Raw genomic sequence first — 12681 nt, 5'->3', positions numbered from 1 at the left:
GGGGTGTCCATTCCCGGTCCTCAAGGGCCACTGTCCAGCTTGTTTTTCAACCTGCCTTGCACTTATAGCTTCTGATTGGCTGAACACACCTGGTCCAGGTAATCAGCAGTGGGTAAGGCAGAGATAGTTGGAAAACCAGCAGGATAGTGGCCCTCGAGGACCAGGATTGGACGCCCCTGCCTTAAAGGGACAGTACAGCTGAGTGTCATCAGTGTAGCAATGGAAAGGAACACAATGTTTACACAGCGTCAGAAGCCAAAAAATACCATTAGTTACTTTTAGTAGAGCGGTCTCTGTGCTGTGATGTTTGTGAAAACCAGATTATTAATCAAAAATGCAGCTAAGAAGAAGTGTTTGGACATGTACTTTCCTGAAATCTTAGATCTGAAAGATAGTAGGAGACTGGTCTGTAGTTTTCAAGGAGAGGCATATAGTCCAGGTTTTTTTAAAAAGAGGTTGCACACATGCAATTATAAAATAATTGCATGAGCAGTGGTCAGGTCTGAGAAGTATTTAGCTCTGGCCTTCTTTACAATCGTATCGAAGTGGAGTAGTGAGTCTTTTGTAGGATCATAATGCACCAGTTTTCTTCCATCTCCGCTCTGCTTTCCTACACTCAGCTGACATCTATCCAAGGCTGTTTGTTGGTAGCTTTACGGAACACATTGGTAAACCCTAAGGGAGCAGCTGCTTCTAGAGCAAAGTCACAAATATTATTAAAAAGGTTGATGATATCATTAACACGTGATGCACAAGACATACCTCAAGAAAGGTACTAGTGAACTTTGCTGCTGACCGGCTGTTAAATAGAAGACATTTAACAGTGATATTTTGTGGTATAGTGGTTGGATTGAGACAATTATCAAATAAAACACATTTATGATCCTTTATGGAGTTTAGAGTCAATCCTAAAGTGAATATCAAATCAAGGGTCCATTCACTGGCGAATTTGTATCATTAGCAATAACTACTTTATCATACCTACATGTAACAACAACATCAGCAACATAGTCAGAGAATTCTGATAAAAAGCTACTGTTTGCTTTTACAGTACAACATACTGGAACAGAGCAGAAACGACAGAGCTTCAAAGCTGTTAACCTGTTTAAGAGTAAGAAATGAGCATTTGAATAGATTTTTAAAGACCACAACAACAACACCATCCTGACCACTTAATCCAGGGGAGTCAAAATAAATACAATTAGGGGGGCAGAACTCTTGCAACTGGATACACTCACCTATCCTCAGCCAGGTTTCATTTCGGAAAAAGAAGTCTATATTCTATAAGAGGATAAGGTAATTTAAGAGAGATGCCTTGTTAGAGAGGGATCTAACATTTAGGAGACCAAATCCTGTAATAGGCACAATAATACTAATATTGGGGCTGGTCAGAGGCTTTTTGGAATGCATTGGAATAGTTTCTTTGTACTGCTCTGTTGCCTGATTGCTGTCTTGTGCACTGATAGGACCATCAAGGGAGCTGGTGAACATGTATGCACCAATAAATAAATCCTTAAATCTTAGGTTTTATTTGTGTAAAATGTTTCCATTTGAAACAGGACACACTAAGTGCTATATTTAATATACTATAAATAAAATACTCACATAACATAGAGCTTGTCCACTACACAATATCAGACTATTCATTTCACAGAATGCTTTTTCTAGTACAAGCACCATGAAGTGTGTTTTTCTTAAGATAAAGTAATGATTTGTCCCCACAGAGACTAAGCTCTTAACAAAAGAGTGCAGTAGTCCTCCGATGATGCATCTTTGCTGCACTGACCTCAATATCCTTACTCAGTTTTTCCACAGGGATGCTGGAGCCATCTGTTGTTGTGAGGGTCAGACCTCCTATTGGGCCACTAATGTTCCCACTCCCATTCCAGGAAAATGGATTTTTATTTAAACTCAGCATCTGTAAATACATTAACAGAGGAATATTGGTTCAAAGCCTGATAACAAGTCAGACTCTTTGAGACAAAATTGAGAAAAACATGGATCTAATACATCAACATGTCTGCCAACTTACACGGATATCTACTGGATCTTCTGAAGGAAGCAGTGTGGAGGGTAATGTTGGAAGAGAAAATGAGGGGCAGGTACAGTTGGGGATATGTATGGACGTTGTGTTCAAACTTCCTGGATTCACTCTTTGAGAAAACATAAACGGATAAAGAAAGAATTAAGATGAGCAATAACAAATTGGGTCAGGGTAAGTGGTTGTAAAAAGTTATGAAGGACTATGAGCAACAAGCAACACACACAAAAAAGTATGGTTAATGACATTAGACATAGAAATCTTGTTTAATTAATTTTGGGAAAGCAGTATTCAGCAGTATCCTCAAAACAGTAACTGCCTCATCTGTAAAGAATTTTATTTATAATTCATTTCCTAGCTTGGCATTAGCTGCCTGCTAAATGTACAACATTAACAATTCACAGCATAACTGGTGGACTGGGAGAAAAAGAGATGAGACTCTGTCCAATGGTAAATCTATCAGCACATCTACAAGACAAATTAAGATTCAGGATCAGGTTAATGTCAAAGAAGTAGTATAAAATTCTTAATGTGGCAGCGTTTCACTTTCTTCAAAAAAGGCTTTAGTAAAAATATGTTTCAAACTCTGTTTTTAATTTACTGTAATGTGATGCTGGAGACAATGGTAAAGCTAACCTGTTGCTGTACGTTACTGTTCCAACATGAGAGAGGGATAATTCTTCCCATCTGACACCTTAGAGCAGTTAAGCGTGTGTTACTGAAACTACTTTATGGATTGTACCTGGCTTGGGACTTACCTCATGACAAAAACAGCAATATTATCTTGTTGGATAATAGTGGGCTCCTCATTAGTGTCTTTGAAAGCCAACAGTGCACTCTGTATATTGTACAGAGCATTAAGAAGAGCAGCAGAGATGTTTTTCTGCAAAGGATAAAGCAGAATTTATGGCAGAGAAGAGGTTGTTGTTTTGTCTGCAATTTCAGACATACATTTAGATGTACGGTATATCCCAGGGAAAATGGGTGCTGAGTCCCTGGCCATGCTTCTGGTCACTGAAAACTTGTGTAACTGACATTTAGTCAGTTAGTAATAGACAAAAGCTCAAATGAGCATTCTTACACAGTACTCACATTGTGCACCAAGCTAAAGGAGCTCAATAACCACTCTTAATGTAAAAAAAATAATTTACACTTTTAGACTACCAGATGTTTGTCTGGATTAGAAGCAAATAAAGAATCAACAAGCATGCCAAAAAACAGAATGCAGCTGAGAAATATGAATACTCCTGGGATGAGCAAAATCACATTTACATCACCAAACCTACCCCAGAGAAGTAATCCCATCAATGCGGGCCTCAGTGTTAGACGACTTACATTGGAAGAATAGTCTAGGATATTGCTTGCTCCTTCCACAATGAGGTTGGCTGCATTGTTTATTTCATTTTCTTCGGTTTTGTTAACATCCATGTAGAGGATAGATGAGCTTAGGTTCACAAATAGCAATGAAGCCTGCTCCTGGAGGTGGGAATCAAATCTCACAATAAGATATAGCCATGTTTTGGGAGGCATTATGGCAGTAATAACCATATTTATAATCAAAGGCAGTACTGATATTTTACTCTAAAATACACATACAGTTTACATGTCATGTACAGGCCTATGTTTAAAGCGGAGCACCTGAGCTGAGGAGCTGAGTTCATTGCCGTTCTGAACGAGAGCAGAGAGTCCTCCAGCCATCGCCTGAACTTCTTGCGGACTGTTGATGGGAGCCTCTTTTACCGTGTCAGTCATAATGTTCAGCATTAGCCCACGCAGCTTTAAAAGACAAAAACATTTACGTGCATTCTGTGAAATATTTGCTATTGGGTTTAACGGCAACACAACATTTGGTCTCACTGACAACACGGACGCCTGAAGCCCTGCTACCTTCTCAAAACACAACTCAACCAAATGACATATCTATTGTCAGGATTGGAGTTATTTACTGACCATCAGAAGAAGACAGGAAAAGAGTAATTAAAGCATGCAGTGTGACAGTTTTGACAAGATAAATGACTAAATAATTGAATTAGATCTAGTTCAAGATTTTCCGACAAGATAATACTCATACTCACTATTAAATGTGCCACAACATGATGTGATATTACAGTGATGTCAATGAGGAAAGGACAAGCGCTACTTTTCACTTGTCTTATACCCAGATTTGAATCCTTCTGGTGCACAGCCTAAACTGACAACCTTCTGGTAAAAAACGTTTGCTTGTCATTAAGTTAGCTTCAACATTGTTTCAGTGTATGAAATCGCTAAACTAAAATTGAATCCCAGCACCCTTTTAGATGTTGATTCAGTGTTGTTGCTTATTCAGTGTTAAACATAACGAACACGCTCTGGTATCAGCCTTGAGTCAATACTTCTGCCAGACATTATTTCACTGTTGATTTAATCATATCTTGCTGTCTGGCTTTACCTTCTGTCTATCCGCTTGTGTTGATTCACTAGATTGACTGTTCAGTTCACTGGCCACTGAACCCATGAGTTGTCCCACAGTTTCTCCTGACAGTAGACCTTGATCTTTGAGCTGACCCACAACACTTTCTACTGAAGCACCAAGAACATCTGCTGAGGCTGCTGTTGAATCCTTCACCTGAGGAGAAAAGGTCATTTTCTTAAAGCACTCTTTAAGTATTTAGAGCATTTCTGTCAATATCTATGTGTAATCATTGCGTTTTTGACTAACCTGTGTAGTTACACTGGTTCTAGCTACAAAGCTGCCATGTTGTACAGTTGCTGTGATTAACAGGCTGTAGTTGGTATCTTTGTCTCCAAGAGGAAGGAAGACAGAGCTCTGTTCACTGCTCGTACCGCAACGTCGATATTTGTCTGACAATTTCCGAACACATAAAATAAATAAGATAGATTAGTATATTCATCAAATGTACTTGAGAATATTGATTTTACAGATGTCTGTTATTGAAACATTTAGCAACGCTGGAATACTTACTCTTGATTTTAAAACAATAGTGACATTTAGGACAGGGAAAGCTGGTCTGGCAAGTTATTTTGAAAGCATCCAGAACTGTTCCATTTGAAGGTGATATGCTACATGAGAAGTTGTCTAAAGTAGTTGCTGGTGAAGTTGTATGTCTGGTGCTAGTGGTGCCAGTGTTGGCAGTGTTGGCAGTGATCGTGTCAGGATGAGCAGTGGTTGTTTTTCCTCCAGTGCTTCCAGCTTTGGTTGTCATAACACTGAAAACTGGTTGTTTGGTGGTAGTAATTGGATTTGGACCTTGACTGTCTGTAGATGGTGATGTGTTTATGGTATATGTTGTGTAAATAGGTGCAATACCCCCTTTAGTGTAAAAAGAAAAAGGAAAATTGTGAAAGAGACAAAGGTACTGTTTTGCAATTTTGTGAATCTTAATAAAAAAACTGTGAAAATTAACAACCAGCTACTTTAAATTGAAACAGTACAGCTACAATAATGCAAATAAGGTGAAAAAAACATATAGGTATACGCACCAGAATATATTACAACAGTGATATTCTGCTGCATAGATATGGCCTTCTTAATATCATTTTGGCTTACAGTAAATTCAGTCCCGCCATTCTGTTTGACTTGAAGTGGCCTTAATTTTGCGTCTTGGTAGCAGCTCTTTGTCTCATCCTGTAAATAAATGTACATGTCACTTATTCAAGTCAACAGCACTTTTGTCTAACAGTACTAATATTTGAGATTTCATTTATCACACTTACCGGCCAATCTTTGTCATTTAGGATGTCAGTGTTCCACACAATATTTTGACACAGTTGATTTCCCTGACACTGCAGTTTAAATTTTGCATCTGTGTTCTTGTTTACCGGGTCACAGCCTTGAGTACATTGGAGACTATGATACAACAAATACATACACAAATTGGTTAACACACAACTAGTATGTTTACATCTCAAAAAGGTGATACAGGGGTATAACGCAAGCAAAACAGCCTGTTTCTGCTCTACTTTATCCATTTTACTTATTGTTCTCTAGTCTTTGTTCCAATAACACTCGCATTAGTAGTTTCAAAAATGTTCATGCTTCACTTTACTATTTATTTAGTATAGATTTCTAATGTACAGTGGCAAGAAAAACTTTGTGAACCTTTTGGAATTTCATTGTTTTCTGCATTAATTGGTCATAAAATGTGCTCTGATCTTCATGTCCCAACAATACAAAAATACAATCTGCTGAAAAGTACACAAACATATGTTTTCATGTTTTCATTGAACATAAAATGTAAACATTCACAGTGCAGGGTGGAAAAAGTATGTGAACTCCTAGCCTAATGACTTCTCCAAGAGCTAATTGGAGCCAGGAGTGAGCCAACCTTGAGTCCAATCAGTGTGATGATATTGGATGTGTTACTGAAAGCTGTCCTGCCCTTTAAGAACACACACCAGTTTTGGGTTTACTATTGCAGCACTGTTGCTACTCTCCCTAGGCGTGGTCATCTGCAAGATGACTGCAAGAGCACAGCGCAGAATGCTGAATGAGGTAAAGAAGCATCCTAGAGTGTCAGCTAAAGACTTACAGAAATCTCATGACATATGCTAACATTTTTGGTGACACATCTACAATAAGGAAAACATTAAATAAGAATGGAGTACATGGGAGGACACCACAGAGGAAGCCATTGCTGTCCAAAAAAAATATTGCAGCACATTTGAAGTTTGCAAAACAGCACCTGGATGTTCCACAGCACTACTGGCAAAATATTCTGTGGACAGATGAAACCCAAATGTAGTTGTTTGGAAAAAAACACACAACCCGATTGAAATGGTGTGGCATACCCTTAAGAGAGCCATTCACACCAGACATCCCAAGAATATTGCTACACTTAAACAGTTTTGTGAAGAGGAGTGGTCCAAAATTACTCCAGATCGTTGTGCAGGTCTGATCTGCAACTAGAGGAAACGTTTGGTTGACGTTATTGCTGCCAAAGAAGGGTCAACCAGTTATTAAGTCCAAAGGTTCACATACTTATTCCACCCTGAAATGTGAATGTTTACATTTTATGATCAATAAAAACATGAAAACATACAATGTTTGTGTATTATTATTTTCAGCAGACTGTATTTATGTATTGTTGTGAGTTAGATGAAGTTTTTCTTGCCACTGTATAAAAATCCTCTCAATCAGATTAAGAATCAAAAAACCAAAGGAGAAAAAAAGTACCTCAGCCAATATGGCACGTTAGTCATGGGAGCAAAGATGATGCATATTGGTCCCACGTTAATATTTTTATTTGTCACATCAAAATAATACTTATTAAATTGATATGGATCTGGTAAGCAGGCTTGTGTAATGGTGTAATTCAATCCATTAAATGGTCCTTGACATTTACAGGGATTTTCTGTGAATCAACAAGGTAAGTCATTATAGTTCTGTGTTGAAGACTAACATAGTAAACATTAAGGATATGATCTCTCTAAATGAAATAAACAATTAGAAGAAAATCATGATCCTTACTGCATGACCATTGGTATTGTTTGTTGTTGCCATTTAGTTGGGATGGGTTACTTATGGAAAGTGTAATGTTTGTATTTCTGGTAGGTACTGACGATGAGGGTGTTGCAATTATATTAATTGAAGATCTGACAACTCTAACATGTTTTTTTCTCTGGAAATGAAAACGAACACAATATTTTAAGATTAGTAACGTGTACACTGTCAAAAACCGAGACAGATAAAAGAAAGAGGTAAGTATTTGTTCTTAAAATATGAGTAAAAACATCTTACTTGTCTCTTGTGAAAGCCAAGATGCTTATGTCCATTGGGACCATTTTGTTTAATAGCTGAATCCTTTCCACAGGAAGAAACCAAATCCACTTCCAGAAAGGAGAAAACATTCCATGCTCTGAGCTTTACTTGCACAGTTCCTGCAGCAAGACAACCAGTTAAAACAGTAGCAATTAATCACCTTATTTCCCTCTGTCTCCTTCTCTCTCCCCACACTTAAATAAATACATAAAAAATAATATAAAATAAATATATATGTACATGCTATATATCATGTGACCCTTGTTTTTGTTGTATCGTCCATACCTTGTATTTGTTGAGGAATGAGAAAAATTTCCTTCCTCGTATTCATTTCTCTGGTCTCACTGAATGAACTGTTGTTATATCCTGTCATAGAGAAGAGGAGCAGCACAGGCGCTCCTCTTTCGAGGAAAACTCCGATCATAATTTCTGGAGTGTCTATACAGTCATTTCTCTCTGACAACACAGACGCCTGAAGCCCCGCTACCTTCTCCAACACACAAACCTGCAGCATATGAAGAATTGCAAAACAGAGAACTGGAGCAGTTTGACTTACATATCACTTGTCTGTGAAAGGTTTTGTAACAGACAGTAGATCTGAAATCCTCCTCTGATGAAGGACGAACCCAAAACATCTTTTTATTAATTAGAAATCTATTAGTGCATCTATAACTTCTTTCTTTTTAACTTAGGGCCAAGATATACAGCCATTGTTTTGTGGAAAAGCACACTCTCAAGTTCAGCTGAAAGCCATGTAGGTTCAGTAGGTCCACTAACCTAGATCAAATCAGTATCTTTCATATATTTGTGTTTCCCGAGCTGTAGTGGAGCGATTACTATTATTTTAACTCATAATGTAATCATTATGGATTTTTAATAACAATATCTTACACATCTCCTCAGATGGTATTAGTTTGCTGTACAGTTGTTTGATGTATAATTTTGTTTTATTATTTAGGAATACATGAATGTTCAACAAGAGACAGTCAAGAAAATGAAACACAGGACAGAATGAAAAAGAAGAGTAATTATATTCCACTCTTTATCTTTCAGGTTATGAGTTGACTTTTGATACCAGTGCCACAGTAGTAGCTGTTATTTGGAGAAGAGCTTTTAAGCTTCTATATTTAACACAAAGCAAAATATTTGTTGCAGTGGCACACACGTTTAAATTTGTATCTGTTTAACATGGCAATCAATGGAGCAATGAGTCATTGTCACACCATGTTCCACATTTTAAAATTCTACCACTGATTATTCTAATGGGGACGCCAGGACTGAAGCTCGTGATAATACATGATACTGATTTTGATGAAATTTGGAGGGGTGATGCAGCCACTGTGTTCTGGTGTTTACAGACATGCCACTAAAGGGCTGATGGGAGTCTGTATTAAAAGGTTAAATTTAATTTCCAATTTAGAATGGCTTTAGCTCCAATCAGCTCCTTAATGAAATTATCAAAATGTTAACTCCAGACTTTTCATACACCACCACTGCAATCATGACAAAAGTTTTTCTTTAGCTGATGTACCTGCAGGTCAGTGGATACTTCAGGGAATGTGACCATATTAAATGCATAAAGAGTCAGCTGGTGGCAGCCAGGCCCGAGGTGTTTCACCATCTTGCGAGTCAATGTGATGTTGTGGGGAACGTTTCCTTTGACCACTGATAAACTGGACAGCAGCATTTTATCCTTTCTGGATTCTGTACGTCACATTGGTACCTCCACGTAAAAATTAAAAAAAGAACCACACTTACAGTTCACATCATTGAACAACAGTTTAAATAAACATTATTTTGGGAAACAAACACAACAATCTAATATTTCCACTCACTCTCAAATTGGCCAAAATGAATTAGGCTGTATTATGGTCATCTCGGTACCTACCTGCTTTTATTTCCATTTGAATTTGAAATGGCTCTCCATATAGGGCTTTGCAGTTAGGTGCACGAAAAAACAGGTTTCCAGCATAACATCCGATGACACCAATCTGTGTGACAGGCTCTTGAATGGTAATTATTTTCTGAACTGTAATGTGTATGCCATTACCGATGCATTCAACTGCCACAACAAATGCTCTTGGGTGCATGTACTTGTGCACCACACCGTTCTCCAACCTGAGAAAAAGCACACACACACACACACACAAAACCATTTTGCAATCTGCACAAAAAAGCATGTATGCCTCAGACAAAACAAACAAAACTAATAATATCTTCAACCCAAGGCAATATGGGTTGAAGATATGGGCTAATTGAAGATAATATGCTGCAGCTGTTTCTTTCGTGTTGATGTCATAATTTTCATAAAAGTTTATATCTAACATTCAGTTTCACACATGTTCACCTGACAGAAACTTCAGAATAAACATTCAGTTCTCAATTTGCATAAAAACAGCGTAGTCTAAACTTGAAATGCATCTAGTTTTTGATTATTGCCAAGATGTGTTTTTTTCCCCAGTGGAACTGTATGAAAGTAGAATTACCATCTTGCTTTGCCAGATTCAATCATATTCTTTTATTCTAATCAGTTTATTCATAAATCCAAGTATGTTTGTGTCAGATGTAATGAAATTTCCTCCAGGCAAGTTGATGAATACACAATAATAGGAAGAACATGAGGTGAATTATCAATAACGCACACTGACCATTTACTCACTGCATCTTTCACGCACTGTTGTAGCTTGTGATGTTAGTCATGCATGATAGCTGATTCTGTGAATTGGGTGCAGTTCCTATGGCTCTTTCTCTACAGGTCTTATCTATGGGTCTCATCCCTCCTTGCGCCAGTAACTGAATTGTCAACGCCCACCTGAAGAGGTCGCTTTCATCTGTCTAAACTGAGTGCTCTCGGTCACGTCCTCATACACAACATAAACCGCAGCGGTTCAGGCAGGTTCTTACTGAAAACCTCCACCACCTGATAGATGCATTGATGTAACATGTTAGCGAGGCCAACCGCCAGCTTGGGAGTGGGGCCAGCAAAGGAGCTGGACTCATCTGAGTTTGGGTCCAACGAAAGCTGGAACTCAAGCACAGATGCTGATGCTTGTTTTCTCATGTGCTTCTCATAGCCTCTAAACACTTGATTCAGGTAATCAGCAGTGGGTGGGACAGAGGCAGTTGGAAAACAAGCAGGACAGTAAGCCATGAGAACCAGGGTTGGGGACCATTGCTATAGAGTCAAAGCCCAGGGGCTGCGCACCACTGAAACAAAACATGATCTAACGCAAGAAGGGCATAAACAACTTTGAAACGACGTTTTAGTCTCAAGACCAGAGAAGCTCTTAGCATATATAGGGAATATTAGACTAGTACCCCAAAATAAAATATACAGTCATGCTAAATTAAACACGATATGGTCATTTTAATACTCACCGTTCTGGATCCAAATAAATGACATGACCATCTCCAGTACTCAGCCTGCAGTTGTTTCCACATGGCAAATCTAAAAGCCACTTTACGCTGATGTGGATGTCATTAAAAACAACAGCTACTGTGCTCATTGTCAGTGTGAGGCCTGGGAGGAGAAAAGGACCAGAAATGTAAATGCAGTCTTTAACTATGCGGGATTCAAAAAACAAACATGCATAGATCCTGATAATCTCAGCAGACAGTAAAGGAACACATACTGTGTTTTTCTCTATCTCATCATTTTCTGCTTCAGTTTGCATGCGTTCCGTCTAGTTAATTTTTTATTAGCTTTTTAAGATATTGATATATTGAGCAATATAGTTATTGAAATTGTGATAAATTGAAGTGTGAATATGTAAATAAAAAAACAACATGTAACTGCTTCTCATGATTTGATCTTATTTCTTAAATCAAGCGTTATTTAGGGTAGCCCTGAAAAGTGCAGTCAATGGATAGTGCCTTGTGGGGTTTATGGTTTTAATGAGTAAATGATTTATTCACATTTTAAAGACATAGTGAAATGAAAATGATGCAATGAATAAAAAAGTTCTTGAAGAATTCACAAAATGAGGAACTTCTTTGAGAAAAATGTAGCTGGTAGTAATAGTTCAATCCACTGTAAAACTAAGCTGACTTTCACTCTGTTATTATTATTATTATTATTATTATTATTATTATTATTATTATTATTATTATTATGCATTTGTTTTGTTCATTAGATCATTATATTCTTGCTTTATTTTGTTTTTTAGTATCTGCAATGAAGACTCCACTGAATAGTCTTTTTATGCTGTTGTTGAAAAAGAAAACATGTTACACACAGCCCAAGAAATACATTGAAATAAATGTTTAACTAAAACAGAAGACCGTAAAAGCTCAAGGTTTTGTAAAATATGTAAAATGAATTAAGTTATGTCTTTGTGATTTCAGCTACTGCCAGCAGCTGCCAGCTCAGCTGCTTGATGGTCTGCATCCAGCTGGGGTGACGCAAAATTCTAATTGACCACTAGGATTAAACATTACCCTCTAGTGTGCAGCACACAGTTGTGTGTGTTGTATTAACATAATGAGATTATGTTATTAATTTAGGTACATAGAAAGTTAAACATGTATTGACATTCATATCAGCGTTGATAATGTTGATACGCGTTTTTGTGGCTACAGGGTTTTTTTAAGATTATAGAATCATCAGCACTTGGTTAAGTTTAGGTAAAGCTTACAGTCTGCCTTAACAGAGAAAGTGACTTCAGAAAAAAATAGTCAAACAAAATACATTTGGAAAAAATCATGATTGTTCCTTCACCTTAACTAAAATGATTTTGTAGCCTAATCCTAACCACACACAGGACTTTGGAGGGGAACTCGCCATCTAGCTCAACCTCCTACTTGCAACTCCTGTTCTTTAATAATTGTAATACTTCATTCATTCAAAAATATTTTGAAACAAGTTACAAACATGAAACAAGAA

General features: G+C 37.5%; 1 protein-coding gene across 1 annotated transcript in view; it reads right to left on the bottom strand.

Annotated features, from left to right (window-relative positions):
* LOC113172856 (polycystic kidney disease protein 1-like 2) overlaps nucleotides 1–12681 on the bottom strand; it is a 36884-nt gene that overhangs the window by 18662 nt on the left and 5541 nt on the right. Inside the window, 15 exon segments of the mRNA XM_026375885.1 lie at nucleotides 1787–1918; nucleotides 2033–2153; nucleotides 2800–2924; nucleotides 3377–3517; nucleotides 3680–3817; nucleotides 4470–4646; nucleotides 4740–4882; nucleotides 5004–5351; nucleotides 5522–5666; nucleotides 7779–7918; nucleotides 8085–8304; nucleotides 9331–9498; nucleotides 9500–9522; nucleotides 9688–9917; nucleotides 11178–11319. Of these exon segments, the coding sequence (XP_026231670.1) occupies nucleotides 1787–1918; nucleotides 2033–2153; nucleotides 2800–2924; nucleotides 3377–3517; nucleotides 3680–3817; nucleotides 4470–4646; nucleotides 4740–4882; nucleotides 5004–5351; nucleotides 5522–5666; nucleotides 7779–7918; nucleotides 8085–8304; nucleotides 9331–9498; nucleotides 9500–9522; nucleotides 9688–9917; nucleotides 11178–11319 (2393 nt within the window).

Source organism: Anabas testudineus, chromosome 21, assembly GCF_900324465.2.
Source record: "Anabas testudineus chromosome 21, fAnaTes1.2, whole genome shotgun sequence".
Lineage (NCBI taxonomy): Eukaryota > Metazoa > Chordata > Actinopteri > Anabantiformes > Anabantidae > Anabas > Anabas testudineus.
Note: the sequence above shows the minus strand (reverse complement) of the source record. Positions and strands in the feature narration are given on the sequence as shown.